Source organism: Leptidea sinapis, chromosome 27, assembly GCF_905404315.1.
Source record: "Leptidea sinapis chromosome 27, ilLepSina1.1, whole genome shotgun sequence".
Lineage (NCBI taxonomy): Eukaryota > Metazoa > Arthropoda > Insecta > Lepidoptera > Pieridae > Leptidea > Leptidea sinapis.
Genome location: NC_066291.1, coordinates 7,148,073 through 7,165,505, shown reverse-complemented (window position 1 = coordinate 7,165,505; position 17,433 = coordinate 7,148,073). Strand labels below are relative to the sequence as shown.

Below are 17,433 nucleotides of genomic sequence, written 5' to 3'. Positions count from 1 at the left end.
TTAGGTAGGTTAAAACACTCATGTGATAAACCCACAACAATTGCATAAATAACTACAATAGCACATGGACACCAATATACATTATCAGCTGTAAACTCACCGTCTCATTTCAGCCTGCTGCCGTTTAGCTTGCAAGAGTCGTATATCGAGATAGGGCGGTCGCGCCCGCGACGATGGCACCACACGAGATGCCGCGCCAATATCGCCGTTCTCGAGCAGGTGTTCGTACGTCTGTTTGAGCTTTATGGATCCGCTACGAACTGAACGCCTTATTGATCGCGAACCAAATCTGCTTGAAATTAAAAATTATAATTAGATTGACTTGGCTAATATTTTACCTAGTGACTAGTAAAAACGATAAAGAACCTATCTTTATGTTCAGGATAATTGTTTAAAAATACATTGCCAGTATTTGTATGGAGTGGCTCTCGATTCGTGCCGATACTTTAAGATACATAAAAAGTACAAAAAACAATAGTAAAAAAAATTATAAGCGTCTTACTTCTTCTGATCCACTCGTAATTGTTTAGCACTAGATACAGTTCCTTGGGACTTCAGACCTGACTTTCCACCTGCCGCCAGCAAAGCAGAGTCACCCAAAACAAGGCGCCGATGATTATTAGAATCACTGCAAATAATTTGAATATTACTATTAGCTGTTGTATTTAAGGTTTAAGTCAACTTTAACATGCGGAATGTGTTGCACCATCAAATTCCTTGGCATAGTTAAAATTAAAGTTAAAAAGTGAAATATCAAGTCAATATCGAAAATCTATTTGCAAGTTTTCACTATTTAGTTAGCTATTTAACATTAACAATAGCTTTAACTGGCGAAGATTGCACGGTTACGGCTAACAGTTAAAGTTATGACGTTATTATATATATATATTAAAAATTATCAAATGGTGCAACTCATTCTTTGCTTAACCGGTACTTTAACATGTTTGTTATTGCTAAAGTTGGTGCAACCCAGCCTTAATATTATTAGTTCTAAATATAAGACCGAAGATGTTAATAAGGTATACCTACGGCATGACATCTTAATACACCACACCTACTTCCAACTGGTAAATATTTAAAACTACGCTTAGAATTGTAACTATTGGTCGAAGTTCGTTACGGTTCCCATTTAGCTTTAGGTAACATTATTTTCCGCCGATAGCAATAACATATTGATTGAATAATAATAAAAATAATAAAATTAAATAATGTGAAAAGTAGGTAAAAAAAATAGTAAAATGTGAATAATATTAAAATAAGTACCTTTACAAAAATGCAAAAAAAATCAGACACATTAACCAGACTACCTGAAAAGAAATGAAATGATAAAAATATAAGAACGAAAAAACAAACTATAAATAATTAATGACAAAATAAAATCTAATAAAAGATAGAGGTGTAAATCCATATTAACCACAGATCATAATGTTAACGCCAGGAACAGACATGAACTTATTATGCCTACTACACGGTTAAGTCGAGTTAGTCTTTTGTGGTGCTTTTACAACATGATCCCAAAAAATGTTCAAAACAAATTCAAAATAATTGTTATTCTACTTTTTTTTATGAAAATAAGAGACGGAACGAGCTGGACGTTCAGCTGATGGTAATTGATACGCCCTGCCCATTACAATGCAGTGCCGATCAGGATTCTTGAAAGACCCAACAATTCTGAGCGGCACTACAACTGCGCTCGTCACCTTGAGACAAAATAATATGTCAAGTCTCATTTGCCCAGTAATTTCACTAGCTACGGTGCCCTTCAGACCTAAACACAGTAATACTTACACATTACTGTTTCACGGCTGAAATAGGTGCCGTTGTGGTACCCATAATCTAGTCGGCATCCTGTGCACAGGTCCCACTGGTAAAAGCACTTGCTTTTTATTTAGTAATTTAAGTTTAAAGTAAGTAATTTAAATTATAAATTTTATTGTGTCAAAATTTTATTTAAAACTATGATGACAATAATTGTAGATGATACAAATTTTTTTGTTATACAGGATGCAAAAATGTATTACATATCGAGGTGCTCTAGGCCCGTGATCGGCACCCCTTGTATTATTATTTTTAAATGGTAACTATACAATAATCTATCTAATAAGGGATAAAATATGTAAGTGTGAATCTCTAGCTATCTATATACATTGATGGATTGATAAGAAGTTGCATTATAATTTACACTATTTTTTTATTTGTTACTAGCTGACCCACGCCGAACATGGAAAACTACTTCGTACAATATGCACCCTGTTATCATAATGAAATTGTTTCACAGCAGAACTGTCAAACCGTGCGTCAATAAATTCTCTCATAGAAATTATGTATGGACACATCAAAGGAAAAACAAATTTGTTGTTTTTATTTAATTTAGCAGCATTTTCCTATTTATTCGCCTTTTAAACCTTCTCTGGACTTCCACAAATAATTCAAGACTAAAATTAGCCAAATCGGTCCAGTGCTTCTCGAGTGTTAGCGACACTAACGAACAGCAATCCATTTTTTTATATATATAGATAAAATTCTGCGCACCCCTTTTGATTTAAGAAACTATCAACATTATGATACCGCGTGATACTTTAAAGAAAGCGAACAATGAAAGCTAGAAAAATTACATGAAATGGAAGACGTAATCTGTGCCTCTTGGAGCCAAGAACGATTGAATGTTTGTATTACGTAACTATCTATATCCTATAACATTATTGTAATCCTTGGCGCGTGGGCACATGATAACCAGAAACCATTAGTACACTCGCTAGTTCTTTAATATAAGATATTATTTAAAGACATTTTTCGTTATACATACTTGATTATAGAAGCGACCACGTGTCTTCGTAGCGCAGAGCTAGGTCGCTGTGAAGGTGGTGCGACAACGAGGGTCTTTACTAAGCAGCGTTTGCGATAGGGAAATGCAATCTTATCAACGCCAATGTACTCGAATGCTCGTCTGGAGATGTCTCCCGCAACACCTCTTCCGATCGGTCCCCCTGCCATACCAAACTCTTCATCCCCCTCCACTTCACACACGAACTGTCGCATGAATGATTCTCTTACCTGAAATAATTTTATTACTTATCTTTTATACATGGGCCATTCAGGTCTCTCTCGGCAGATCGTCGACAAGTGCCTAAAGAAACTTGTGTCTTCTGTCGAGTCCACTCTTGGGATGGTCGGGGAGTGAGGTAAAATGAACCTAGTCTAATTTAACCCCCAGAAGACTTAAGTTTGCACGTTTACCACAAAAAAATCTCCATTTATCATATCACCGCTCTTCGATAACGCCATCCTCGTATCGAAATACTATAAATCATCTGGAGGGCAAAGCCAAAATTGGCATCGAAAAAACTGGGCGTCATAAATAGAGCACGGCACTACTTCAAGCCAGTCCACATTCTAGCACTCTACAAAGCGCAGGTCCGGCCACATATGGAGTATTGCTGTCACCTCTGTTCCGGCCCACCACAGTATTAGCGCGAATCATTTTATCGCGTGCAACTCAGAGCTGCTCGAATTATCGGGACTCAGTGGTAAAAAAACGGCTAGATCACCTAGCGTTGCGTAGAGACGTTGGTTCATTGTGTGCCTTCTATCGCATTTATCACGGGGAGTGTTCCGAAAAACTGTTTGACATGATTCCTACCACCGAATTCCAACTTCGCACGACAGGCCACAAATGAGGATATCATGCCCACCATGTGGATGTGTGGCGTTCCTCCACAGTGCGGTTTTCAAGGAATTTCTTCCACGTGCAACAAAGCTTGTGGAATGAACTTCCTTGTGTGGTATTTCCAGGATGATACGACATGGGTATCTTCAAAAAAAGCGCGCACACCTTCGTTAAAGGCTGGCAACGCTGTGATTCCTATGCTGTTGCAAGAGAATGTCGGCGGCAGTGTTCACTTAACACCAGATGACCTGTAAGCTCGTTTGTCCTTCTTTTCCATAAAAAAAACCCTGAGAACCTAAAAAACCTGAGCGGCTGGCCTCCCTAATTCAAATAATGATGAATTGAATGCGAGGCAAGAAGCCGATTCGTATCTAACTACCAAGGAATTTGCGCCATGGTTTGATATTAAAATACAACTACGACTCTTTTGTTACAGTTTTCTTACAATTTCGACTAATTTGCATCAAAAAAACAATGATTATTTTTTTTAAACGGCACGAAACGAATGGTAAGATAAAATAATAATAAAAATTTTCACGCAAAAAAGAATGTTTAACATTATACATTAAAATTACGGCATGTTTTTCGATCAGAACGATTTCATGTGTTTTGAAAAAATATTCTAAGTAAATATAACTCTCGAAAGGGCACATCAACGCAATAATAAGTTAACAGTTCACTTACTTTCGGCAAATTAAAATCTCCAGGAACTTTATGCAGCCTGGTCATCTGGGGACTGTCAGGGAACTTCTCAAATATTCTCAGCCTAAACGGCAAACTTTCCTTGATCTCAGCACTTTGTTGTCTATATCGTAATTGTTTCAACTTCTTGATGTCTTCATCCAATTCCAAGTTATCGAGGATTACTGCTACGAACAGCGATAATACAATCTGTGTGCAAAGAAATTCATACTTTTTGAACAAAACAACGATTTTTTATTTTAATTTCAGTTTCATTTAATTCGAAAAAAAACAGGTATCTTGTGTTTGAAAATGAGATCAGGCCAACAAAAGTGAGGCAGGCGAAAAATTTTGGTAAAAAAATGATCGCCTTTTTTTTTCCCGGCTACGGGTCCCATCTGCACAATTCCACATGAAGATCAAGAGTGGTATTCTACAATCTGTTTACCCAGGGTGTTTAAAAAGGTTCGCGAAAGACGACCAAATGGCCGCGTTCTCCTACATCATGACAACGCTTCTTCACACACGGCCAACAAAACTAAGTAATTTTTAGCTTCTGAAAAAGTACAACTCGTCTCCCATCCTGCACATGTGATTTCTGTATTTTCCCCAAAATCAAAGATTTGATGAGAGGTTTGAATTTTACCAATTCCGAAAAGGCAGTGATAGCGTTCAATCAGCACCTAGAAAACATGTCTACAGATCTGTGGTCCTCCTGTTTTAAAAAATGGTTCGATCGCATGAAATTTTTTATAAATGTAAAGGAGGGTATTTTGAAAAGCAATAAACATAATATTTTGGTTATAACATGTTGTTTTTTTTAAGTTACGCAAAACTTTTAGTGTGACCTACGAAGGCCGACAACCTCTTGCACGACCGTCCCACGGGATGACACACGGGGACGGGGTTCTAAGATGTCAATGAGTAGCGGGTGGTGTTGCGGGGGAGGGCAACACGCCCATTATGTAAAAGTGGGAGATGCTTCTAGCAAGGTAATTTTCGTCTTCTTCGAGTGGTGTTTGTCCGCTTTAAAAGTCAGTCAAAAAAATATTTATTCACTGTAAAACTTTATAAGTTATTTAGTGCAAGTCAGGATGAAGTACAAAAGTTACAATAGTATTCAAATGAGTATAACAATATTCATTAACAACATTTAGAACATTAATTCCAACTATCTTTATCATTCAAATAATCTTTCACATTATAATAGGCCTTAGATGTTAATTTATTTTTTACGACACATTTAATTTTTTTAATAGGTAATATTTTAATTTCATTTGGGAGTTTATTATAAAATATAACACAATCCACTTTAAAAGATTTAGCAATTTTACGGAGCCTAGTAGATGAAAGTATATTATTGCTTACGTTAATGAGGTATATTATAAGGTCGGTCCATTATTTCCCAACAGTACCCTGGAAATGTAAGCTTATGTTAACACATAAAAATGATAGGTACTCACCAATGTGACGAAGAGGTGGTACAAGATAAAGTATATAGCAACCAGGGGGGTCAGGGTCTGACTGGTCCGCACCATAGTTTCGTCCATCACTTCAACCCAGGCCTCCTGGGTCAATATTTGGAACATGGACATGAATGCCTGCAAATATTATTTAAAATATCTCACTCATACTAATTACAACGAAATGGTACCCAGTATACAAGTACGTGTCATAGAATGCACAATTGAATAAATTTGTTTAGGATTTCAGCTCTTTATTTCATATTTAAATACTCGCAGTAGGTAATAATAATTTCCCCAAAGCATTATTCATTACGTCATGGATAGTGACCCATAAATCACTATTTTCTGATGTAAATTTATTACAGTTAGAACTTAGCTCAGGAACTTAGATTTTAGAAAAGCTGAAAGAATATCTAAAGAAAAAATCATCATCATCGCCGTGATTTCCCAAAGGCGATATTGTCAAGAGAGGAAATTAGGAAATAAAAATATACGAAACATGATAGAAAAGATAGAAGAATAAGATCCGCATTCTGGAAGTCGTATCAATACGTAGATAATCTGTGATCTAGTGAACTGTTGCCACTGTCTATATAACTGTGCGTTAAAGATATAACAACACACAGTTTGAAAGACTTCATTAATGATAAGTCTAAGGCCAGTGAAGTAAAAAATTTGCTCACTAACTTTCTTATGGCTTCTTATCAGCTGTGACGCGATACTAAAGCCATAGTTTATTTGGCATTTAAGGTGACTGACGATTCAAACATTCAAGCCCCGTTGAATAAAGAAAATTTTAAATTAAATTTGCGTTGATTATTACTGAACTCAAGCCCTCTGGAATATGGATATTAGAGACAGGATGCAACTCCCAACTTAAGATTATCCAAAGATTAAAAGTTGACTCACATTGAAATGTAATTAAAACGTATTAATAATATTAAAACATTATACTCTGTCATGACGGAAAGATGAAAGAAAGAAAAGGTAAGTGAAAGTATTAAACATATTGACTCACCTCAGGGAACGTTTCGAACTTAGTAAACTCACACAAGAAACAGAACAGCTGCATCGATATTGAGGAGCTTATGATTAACAAGCACATTGTGAATATTATCAGGCTTCCCAACTTTTTTCCAGGTCCAAAAATTTTGTACACAAACCCTTCCAGCAATGGCGATGCTTTAATTAACCTCACGATACGCAGCACCTACAAATAGAATTTATAAAAATATCATTACTTTGTACAATTTATAATAATTGTTTTGTAGGTATATTTTGTGTTTATCGCTTCTAAGCGGCGATACGGGTGATGAAAATTTGTATATAAGTGTGTTCTCTGGATGGTCGGAAAGACTACAAATTTATGTAGATTATACTGAAAAAACTTATTTATTATCAGAATACAATGTGAAGCAAAGTTTCTCAATATATCTGTTACGTAGGTACTTGTACGTCTTGCGATATTTCATACACTTTTCTGCACCACCACCACCAACCACATTAGACACGGATTAACACATAACTTTTCTGCTCACTATATTTGAAACGAATGTTCATATAACTTTACTGCTGCAAAACACTTTAGAAACGGATTTTTATACATCTTTTCTCTCCGCAAAACTACATTAGAAACGGATTTTCATACAACTTTTCTTGCGCAAAGCACTTTAGAAACAGAAAAACAGACAGAATACAAGACTCAGCATGCTATGGAGCGTCCTCAATGTTATAGGTTAAAATAAATCAGAAAACATAAGGATAGAAATCAATCTGATAGATGCCCTACAATATAATATGAAAAAGCTCAAGTGAATATGGGCTGGCCATGTAGCACGACTGAGCGATGAAAGATTTTTGAGACGGTTTAAGACGCTTTTGGCTACAAACTGAGCAAGTCCAAGTGGAAAGAGAACTAGGGGCCGTCCTAAGGAACGCTGGGTTGAAATAATAAAAAATTGCTGGAAAGGACTGGACCATGAAAGATAGAAAAACCTGGGAACTGTTGGAGGATGCCTATACCCGCTAGGGGCCTTAACTTTCATAAAACTTTACCACTAACATATTAGCTCGATAATAAATCTGGCACTTTCCGCCCATTTAACGAAAGAACGCACTATTCAAGAAGGTGAAGTACAAAGTACATTTTTACTGTATTAGGAAGGTTCTTACTTGAAAGTAGGTGAATCCAGACATGTAAAATTGGGGTATGATGTGAATCGTAGTTCCAATTGCAAGGAGTAGTTCAAATTTATGCACGGAATGTTTGAAGTATCCTTTCCAGCCCAAGCACCAAATCTTGACGAGCGCTTCCAAGTCCAGGAATACTGTAAATGCAATCTGAAAATGCCATAATAAATAAAATTAACGTGTACTACTAGTACTACTATACACTGCTATATACTAATTATTCCGCTGGTCTTTATGGTAGCGATCAATTGAACGACAGAGATCAAAGGAGCACTTGTGGTCTCTTGTGTAAGAGTACTCCAATTTTGAAGTTGCCTATGTCAAACACTTAAATATCTGGCCTACGTCTTATCTAAACTGTAAACACTATGCGTGGAGTTTTCGTTGTACGCGAAAAAAATTTGAGGATTGTAAACTAACGCTACGCATTCAGATGGTGAGGATAATACTTCAGACTCTATCGTGTGGTGCTGTGTTAAATTCATATTCATTCACATTCGAAAGTATTTAAATAAAACACTGTTGAAAGGATTAAAACGCGTGTAGTTGTAACTGTTTTTACATTATATTTTGCGTTAAAGTTACATTTTTATTAAGCTATTGCATAGCTTCTATCGCGGGCCTTGAGCGTGGAGACCGAATCCAGAAATTCCGTAACGAAAAAAACCTAACACTTACTTACTAGATGTATATAGATATTTCGCCACGGTCATTTCAGTTGCCGTGGAACAGCGGTTATCACGTATGCTTTTTGTGCAGAAGGTCCCAGGTTCGAGCCTGGTTTACATCTTGATTTTTATTTAATTTCTTTATTTGTTTTGTCACGTTTTTTTATTTTTTATTATTATGACAAGCATTTTTATTTAATTTCACCTGTCCCGTTGTCTGTCTGTAATCAAATCTTGCAAGTAAAATTTTAATCACTCCCCGTTTGCTTTTTTTTTAATTAATTTTATTAAAAAAAAATACTGCATAAATAAAATAAATAAATAACTATAATTGCATAAGTTGATAAAAAATGCTATGCAATAGCTTTCCCGCGTCTGTCCCCGAGTGCCACACGTCTTTTTTATTATTTTAGTTAACTCGGCGTTTCAAGACCTTTCCAGGTCTCCTTTTCAGAGGGACTGCAGATGAAATGAGTCAAGATAGTATTGATCGAAAGTAATCTTAATCAGGCCGACAATTCTTAATGGTACCACAGACTGTAAATTGTACGATATTTTCAATTTCAATTTCAATTTATTGCAATTCCATAAATATAGTCCTTAAATATAACATTTGGAGTTAATACTATAATTATTACACAAGGCAGTATATTATGGATACCCAGTTTGTGTGTCGCAATTTGGCCTGAACAGCAGACCGTAGTAGGGAGACCCATATTTTAATTTATTTTAGGTTGGCTCGTTTAAAAAATCATTTACGGCATAGTAACATTTTTCTAATAAAAAGGATTGATTTTGGGAGGTTTAATTTATTTATATATCTTTCGGGATATCGACGGGACTTATTTTCTTTCTTTGTGTAATTGTGTAGATTATTTTTATTTAAAAAAAAGTCCGCCGAGTTTCTAGCGCCCATTCTTCTCAGGTGTGAGGTAATCTTTTTTGAATGGATGGTAGTTTTTGACGTTCAATAAGTGATTTTGAATTATTTTGAATAAAAATATTTGAATTTAAATTTGAAAAAGGATTAAGACTTCAACTATGACTGAAGTACACGGGTGACCGAGCTCTGCCGTGTATGAAATGGTCAATGTCAAGGTCAATGGATGTATTGATCATAAAAAAATTGACCCAAATCAGAAAAAGAGGTGACCCTTCATGCGAAGAAATTGAGAGGATGTGAAAACTAAATCCAATTGGTTTTACAAATAACAGATAATTAGATATTACGTACCTCGATATAGTAATATTTCTCGTAGAAAAATTCCCGCGGATTATCGTCGTGCTTAAAGTCCATCGTTGCGGTAATAATGCCATTTGCTAACACGACGCCCATCACTATCAGCCGGAAATAAGCGGATCTCAACATTTTATGTAAAATGGCTGGTGCGGTGCCTGTTAAAGAATTCAAAACAACTTTTGCAATATTATCTACAATTACCTAGTTACTAAGAATATTAGAAAAAAATCTAGAAAAAAAAATGTGTGCTAGGACACATAGTAGAAGTGAAACTTCAACGGACACAGTTTAAAAACAAATATTTCAAACAAAAATATTTAAAATAAAAAGTATTTTTAAAAACATATTTCAAAATAGACTATCTATGTATAGGTAGTAACATATTTATATTACACGCTTTTTATTAGCTTCACCTGTTTTTTTGATACTAAGTAATTAAGAATAATATTCTACAAAACATGTATGAAAAACAACCATGTAAATTTAAGTTGGGTAACTATTATATTTAGTACTTTCTTACCTGGTACCAGGTGTCACGGGGCGACCTCCACCAGCACGCAGGTATTCAAAATACATGAGATGCTACTGAGAACCTAGAGTTCATCTATGTGAAAATAACTTATGACAGATCGCTCTGGGATCTCACTTTATTACGATAACGACAGAGACAGCTCTTGAACGCGATCCTGATATGTTGAACGTCCAACATTCGGCGGTCAGCATTTAAAACGCGTTTAAGCCTTCGTTTGGTGAAATTATAATTAAATCTGTAAACACTTTTACAGGCGTAAGCTTGTTTCAAAGTGTTCTAATCACTGACATCTATACCACTGGACTGGTGGCTGTCAAAGTGCTTTTGTGCCTGTTTAATATTCGCCATTTTGGCGCTATTGGCCATGTAGCGAGAGTCTGCGGTACTAAAACTAGTGATGACAACCACAGCAAGCATTGATAGATGGCGGGAAACTATTTACAAAAAAAAATTGTGTACTTTATTACGTTGATTATTGAAGTATAAATGACAGGGAAAACGAACGAAATTAATTCAAAACGCAAAAATACTTTAGAGTATTGTATGTTCCTTCGCAGCCATTTGTATTATACGTCAAAATTAGTTCTCTGGACGCTAGCGAGAGGCGCTTCAAATGGGCACAAACAATTTGCTGTCAAACATATGGAACAGCCTGTCCAGCGGTATTTATACAGGTTATAATCGCGTTCTACTTCAATTTTGAAATTGGGGCTTACTTATTACTGTCCTAGTTGCTAGTTGTGGCAGTTAAATATATGAAGTTCGCGTGTTAAACATCTTGAATAATGAGCCTTAAAGCAATGTAATATGATCCACTTTACGAGCATGTGGAATGAAAGTGATTTACCCGAATGTTTATTTTCATCAATTGTGACCAGTTTCCAGCCGTTATCGTCTCCAGTGAAGAACTGTGTGGTGCTGCTCTTGGTTATGGGGTTGCGTACACCCCACATCTGTTGGAACTGCACCCTGATCTCATTAAACGTTTCTGTTATCACTGCTATGAATACGTTCTTCACCAGCCAAGCGAGGAAGAATATCATCGTACTGAAAATTGTATTTTTTAATATTATGTAAGTAACTATATTTATTTTAATGTATGCAAAAAAAAATTAATGAATTAGGCGTTACTTTGCGGAAATCCATAATTATACAAATGATTTAAGTTTTCTTTAGTGTTAATTCCGCCAATATTTGTTTTTAAAAACAATTCGACACGTGTTTCGCCCTACACGAGGCATCCTCAGGACGTGTTGTCTCGCCAAAATCTGGCACGAGACTGGAGAGAGACGAATTGTTTTTAAAAACAAATATTGGCGTAATTAACACTGAAGAAAACTTAAATCATTTGTATAATTAATGTATCCACTTATTATTCACAAGAATACACCCCCGCGCGTTGGAACAGACGCTCAAAGGCGGACATTAAGTTAAAAAATACATATAAATTTATAATAAGAGTTCATTATAAAGATATAGATGTATAAGATTTTAGGACAACTTTAATTTTACAGGATCATCCTTGTGGTACAAGAAGCGTTCACGAGGATGACACACGGACCAGCCATCGCATCCCTCCACCATATTGGGTAGGGAACGACCCGCGCTACATAATGATATAGTAGCACATCACATCTACAGATAGATCATTAACATAAGCATAATATGAATATAAAAATAATAACAATCTAACTACCCACATAATATTATGTTAAGTATTTTGTTATGTATGAAATGAGAAACATTTCACATCTTGCTTAAAACAGACATTCATAATAAAACACTTCTAAGATTCAATTGAATAGAATATATTTTCAATAATTTCACTATAATCACTACATAAATGTATTGTAGCACTAAATGATAAATAGCACTAGGGCAGTCGGGTGACCAGCAGACAGCATAAATTGACTGCCCCAACAAGAACGTGCCTAATAGCTGAGAGCAATTCTTAACAGTTCTTAACAATACTACCAACTTAATAATACGAAACTACTAACTTCATAATAAAGTGACATATAACTAAGATTTTGCATGTGATTATATTATAATAAGTAGGTTTAGTAAATTATTCTATTAATATTATTTTAACTGAATGTTGGTACTAATTGGAATGTCGAATAATCATAACACATTAAAATACGAATTATTAAAATCGCAATAAATCTATATATTCACCTAAAGTATAAAGCAGATCTCCAAGTCGGCAGGGAATCGATCGCTCGGTACATTATGAATACCCATCCTTCTTGTGACGATGCCTGGTACACGGTAAACAGGCTGGTAGCTGTAAAATATATTATATTCATACAAATAAAATACTTTAAAGAATGTCTAAAACAAGGGACGAGACGAGCAGGACGTTCAGCTGACGGTAATTGATACAACCTGCCCATTATAATGCAGTGCCGCTTAGGATTCTTCTAAAAACCAAAAATTCTGAGCGGCACTACCATTGCGCTCGTCATCTTGAGACGTTAGATGTTAAGTCTCATTTGCCTAGCAATTTCTCTTGCTACGGCGCCCTCTAGACCGAAATACAGTTATGTTTATACATTACTGCTTCACGGCAGAAATAGGCGCCGTAGTGGTACCCATAAACTAACCGGCGTCCTGTTCAAAGGAGCCTCCCATTAGTAAAGGAAGTATAGTGGACTGTATAGGTACGTAAGAATGTATTAAAAAGTGTTAACAATTCACATTAAAAACAACAAAAAAAGCGCTTTCGCTCCACGTCCGATCCGAATCCGATCCGTACCCGTGTCCGGTAAAACGGTCCGTAATAACGTCTGTAGTCGTAGAACTATTTCTAACGGTTGAAGGAAAGAAATCTGATGACGGAAGCCAGATCTAGTGCGTAAACTACCATAGAAATAGTTCTAAGACTACTTCGGACCATGTTTTGACGGGTACAGATCGGATTCGGATCGGACTTAGTGCGAAAGCGCTCTAAGAGACAAGAAATTGGCGACTTACCGTGTAGGTATATCTGTAAAAATCTTAGGCTATGTAATAAAAAACAGTTTCAAAAATTTGCTAGCCATAAAATTTTTAACCAGGTATCAATATTATTTGTATGTTTGTTACACGTACCTACACTCTAGACTCAATGAATACATAGCTCTTAATTACATTTTACACCGAGATAGATTTTAGTCTGGATTAGCACATTGGCTATATTTGATCCCGAAAAAATTTACGGGATTTTTTTTCACAGAGCGAGAGTCAATTTGATTTTTTAGTTAAAACAGCTAGTAAGTAATAACTAAACTAAACTATAACATGTGAAAAATATGACGTATTTCCAGATTTATGCATCTGATCACTTAGTAACGAATAAATTTTTGTTTTGGGAAACATATGCAATGAAACAATTTTAGGGGGACTTGTCCAAGATAAGTTCGTGAAAACCGCATTCAAATCAGTTTCGATTTGCAATGGGTACACTAATATTGAACAACATGAGATCTTTGAGAAGCACATATTATATTAAATTACTGGCAATTGTGGTTTTTATAATTTCTTATAATAATGCAATAGATATACACACTCGGTCAAAATATGCTTACTATTGCAGACCATGAGCTACATACAGTCCACTTACCACTGCACACAAAAGTATAAAAAAAGTGTATTATATCTTGAACAATCATAGGGAACCCGTTTGTAGGGTATAAGTCTGTCTCAAACTTGTTAAGTTTTATTTTAAGATTATTTTTAATTATAATAATAATAATATTGACACACTTTTTACACAAATTATCTTGCCCCACATTAGGCATATATAGCCTGTGTTATGGGTTGCAAGACAACATATAAAGTATACTTATTTATATGTCAGAATGATAAAGTGTGTGCTTAAGTACCACCCAATAATTTCAAACCAAAAGTGATATCTATTAATTTTACAATTTGTCAGATACATACCCACATATTAATATACTACACAAAATTCAATACTATTCAATTCAAATTCAAATATTTTTATTCAAAATAGGATTTAAAATCACTTATTGAAAGTCAAAATCTACCACCCATTCAAAAGAGACTGCCTCAGACCTGAGAAGAATGGGCGCAAGAAACTCAGCGGGCTTTTTTGTTAATATAAAATATGGATTACAATGTAATATCGTACAATAAACCTTTATAATTAAAGAGCCTGAGGGTGTTCGCTTTATTCACTATTCAAAATCGTTTATGCTATAATAACCTTTCCCACACAAACGTTTTTTAACAATTATTTTAAATTTCATAACACTACTATACACAATACTATATATACTACGCAAAATTCAATATACTGAACAATAAACATACCAAATTCTTCAAATCCATTAAAGCCCATGATGTACTTCGATAGATTTAACTTCATACATTTCATTCCTTTTGGACATTGGTAACCTGAATTAGGTTCTGGTGAACAAAATGTATCAGGAATCGCTAAAGAATTGATTGTTACTTTGCTGAAATGCAATGTATTTATGATTATTATTATTTATAAATAATAATTTACCAAATTGTCAATGGAAACTTACATTATGTTATGATACAATAGGACAATCATTTGAATAAATAAAATTAATGTATTGATAAAGATGCACTAAACAGAAGGGAAGCAAAATAGAGAATTATAAGATAACTACTTTGTAAGATAATTTGATAGATTTTATTTCATAACTATGTTAAGCTATAAAACTAATATACTTACTATGGATCAGTATCGTTTCTTACACAGTGATGTGTTAGTTCACCAAAAAACTGAACACCTAATAAGCTATACAGAGACATAAAAAATAGGAAAAATAATGTGACATTATAGATCTGTTGACTTGAGCGCCTGAAATTAAAATTAAACAGCATTAATAAATTCTCTCTTTGAATTAATCACTCAGACAAGAAATATACTCACTTGAAAATCTGGTTTATTCTGGATTTTGGCATGGAGAATTTCAAAAATACTCTTAGAAATCTAATCATGATGAGAGGTCTGGGTGCCCGTAAAATACTTAAATAACTATATCTTGGCACAATTGTAGTCAATTCAAACATCTGGAGCAGAACAGACACCCAAAGGAAAAATACCATTGAAGCATCAAATTGGCACCAATGATCTTTTAAATAAGCGACTTCACCCTGTAAATTGACCATTATTTTAAATTTTTACAGCATATTATATAATTAAAAAAACATAAAATCCCAATTACATACCTTTAATATGCCTCTAATATGCATTTTAGCAATCATTTCAGCAGTAAATAAAAGTGTTACAAAACAATCAACAGCAAATGTTGCAACCTGCATATATGGATATTTCTCAAATGTTTTTGGTGTGTTAAGAGTGACTGACATTAAACTTAAAAGAGCACAAAACCTTAATATCCTTCTAACCCAGAGCTGCAATATTTTAGTATGTTAATTAATAGAATATATCACAGAATATTACACAAAATTACGAATATTTATTTAAACTATATAAATACCTTGTTTACCCATTCTATATCGGTACTTTCATTTAATGATTCTTCGGGGCCATAGTCGGCAAGCACAGGCTCGCCTTTAAGGCTTTGTTTTCTGCCCAACATATTAATATTTTTGAAAATAATTTTTAGGGTTTTGTTTGCACTATTGAATAAAAACTACCACCTTCCTTTCAAATAATTAATCTCTTCATAAAATCTCCGCTTTGACATATTGTTTGCACACTAAGTCTTCCTGCAGTACAATTAGAAACGGATTATTTTTGATTTTGTTCTAGTTAATCACGTAGTAAGCAAAATAAGTTTTCCGTTGCTTTGCAGTTAGATAAATTGGGTGTAGAAATATTCACCTAAAAAAACAGGCTTAAAAAGTAACTTCATTCAATTTCATTCCATAAAATATGGATCTCAATTATTCTCAAAACATTTCATTGATTTTTCCTTAAATTTTCCGCGCACTTTGTCGAGTATTATTTTTTTTATGACCATGGACGCTAGTCCTTCAGTTATAATCCCCCTGGCGCAACTTTCTAATTAAACTTGAAAATGTATGAAATTGTACTGAAAATAATTGCAGCAAAACGCTGTCTCCCTCTAAGATATATTCGACAAAAATACATCCAATCCAAAATAAAAATGACTGTTAACAATTTTTGTTACGAATTGTAGTTTTCTTTTAATTTATTCGTGTATTTAGGTTCATTTGCTTAATTATTTATAGAATAAATGCGTAAGACATTTCTAAGCTATACAATGTAATTAAAAAGTTGTCAAATATGGGGTTTAGAATCTGGCCGGTCAGATGTAGGTAAGAGAATTCTCATGGTTAAATTCTTTTTGGATAAAGAAAGTTTAGCACTAAAGAACAAATAATAAGCTAATAAATAATGCTTTAAAGTGATTATAAAAGTGATAGAGTATTTATTTAATTCACCTAGAGTAAAAATTATAATCTATATGTAGTTTTTTTATCGATTGTCGATATTATATGTTCAATTATTATTAAATTTATTTTTATTTATTTAATTTTTGTGGTATCCATATTTTTATTAAGTTTATTGATCTAAATATAGTTCATAAGTTTATTAACCTTTAAAATCCTTTTTATTATATTATATTGTACATGATGTGCAAAAAATATAACCTAAAAATTTGGGTTAACTAATTTCTATTAATATGTATTCTGTTATAATTTCAGATTCAAGACCCACGCTTACGACTTCAAAAACATTTATTGAAACATCTGAAAAACTAATACCAAAGACTATCTTAACCGAAAATACTACACAACGCAAAACAAAACTATTAAAAAATAATATTAATTATGTAAATTGTTTTTTTTTTTGAGTTAACTAAAACATTTCTCTAGTTTAAACTAGTTAGATGTGGCTTAGGTCCACCTTAAAATTAGACATTATTTATATTAATTTAAAATATATTATTTATTTATATGTATAATATATTAGTTAACTATCGATAAAAATTACGCTAGTGCTTAAAATGTCTTTGGTT

The 17,433-nt window shown here is 34.0% G+C and overlaps 1 protein-coding gene across 1 annotated transcript; it reads right to left on the bottom strand.

Annotated features, from left to right (window-relative positions):
• Positions 1-504: 504 nt before the first annotated feature.
• LOC126972743 (sodium leak channel NALCN) lies at positions 505-16,262 on the bottom strand. The gene is made up of 15 exons (XM_050819752.1): positions 15,925-16,262; positions 15,653-15,838; positions 15,354-15,577; positions 15,153-15,281; positions 14,762-14,907; positions 12,623-12,731; positions 11,292-11,491; positions 9,907-10,067; positions 7,987-8,154; positions 6,833-7,024; positions 5,812-5,949; positions 4,352-4,558; positions 2,807-3,054; positions 1,264-1,307; positions 505-628 (listed from the first exon to the last, which is right to left on the bottom strand). The coding sequence occupies exons 1-14, from the start codon at positions 16,024-16,026 to the stop codon at positions 1,304-1,306; spliced, it is 2,214 nt and encodes a 737-aa protein (XP_050675709.1). The 5' UTR covers positions 16,027-16,262; the 3' UTR covers positions 505-628; positions 1,264-1,303.
• Between the last annotated feature and the right edge of the window lie 1,171 nt (positions 16,263-17,433).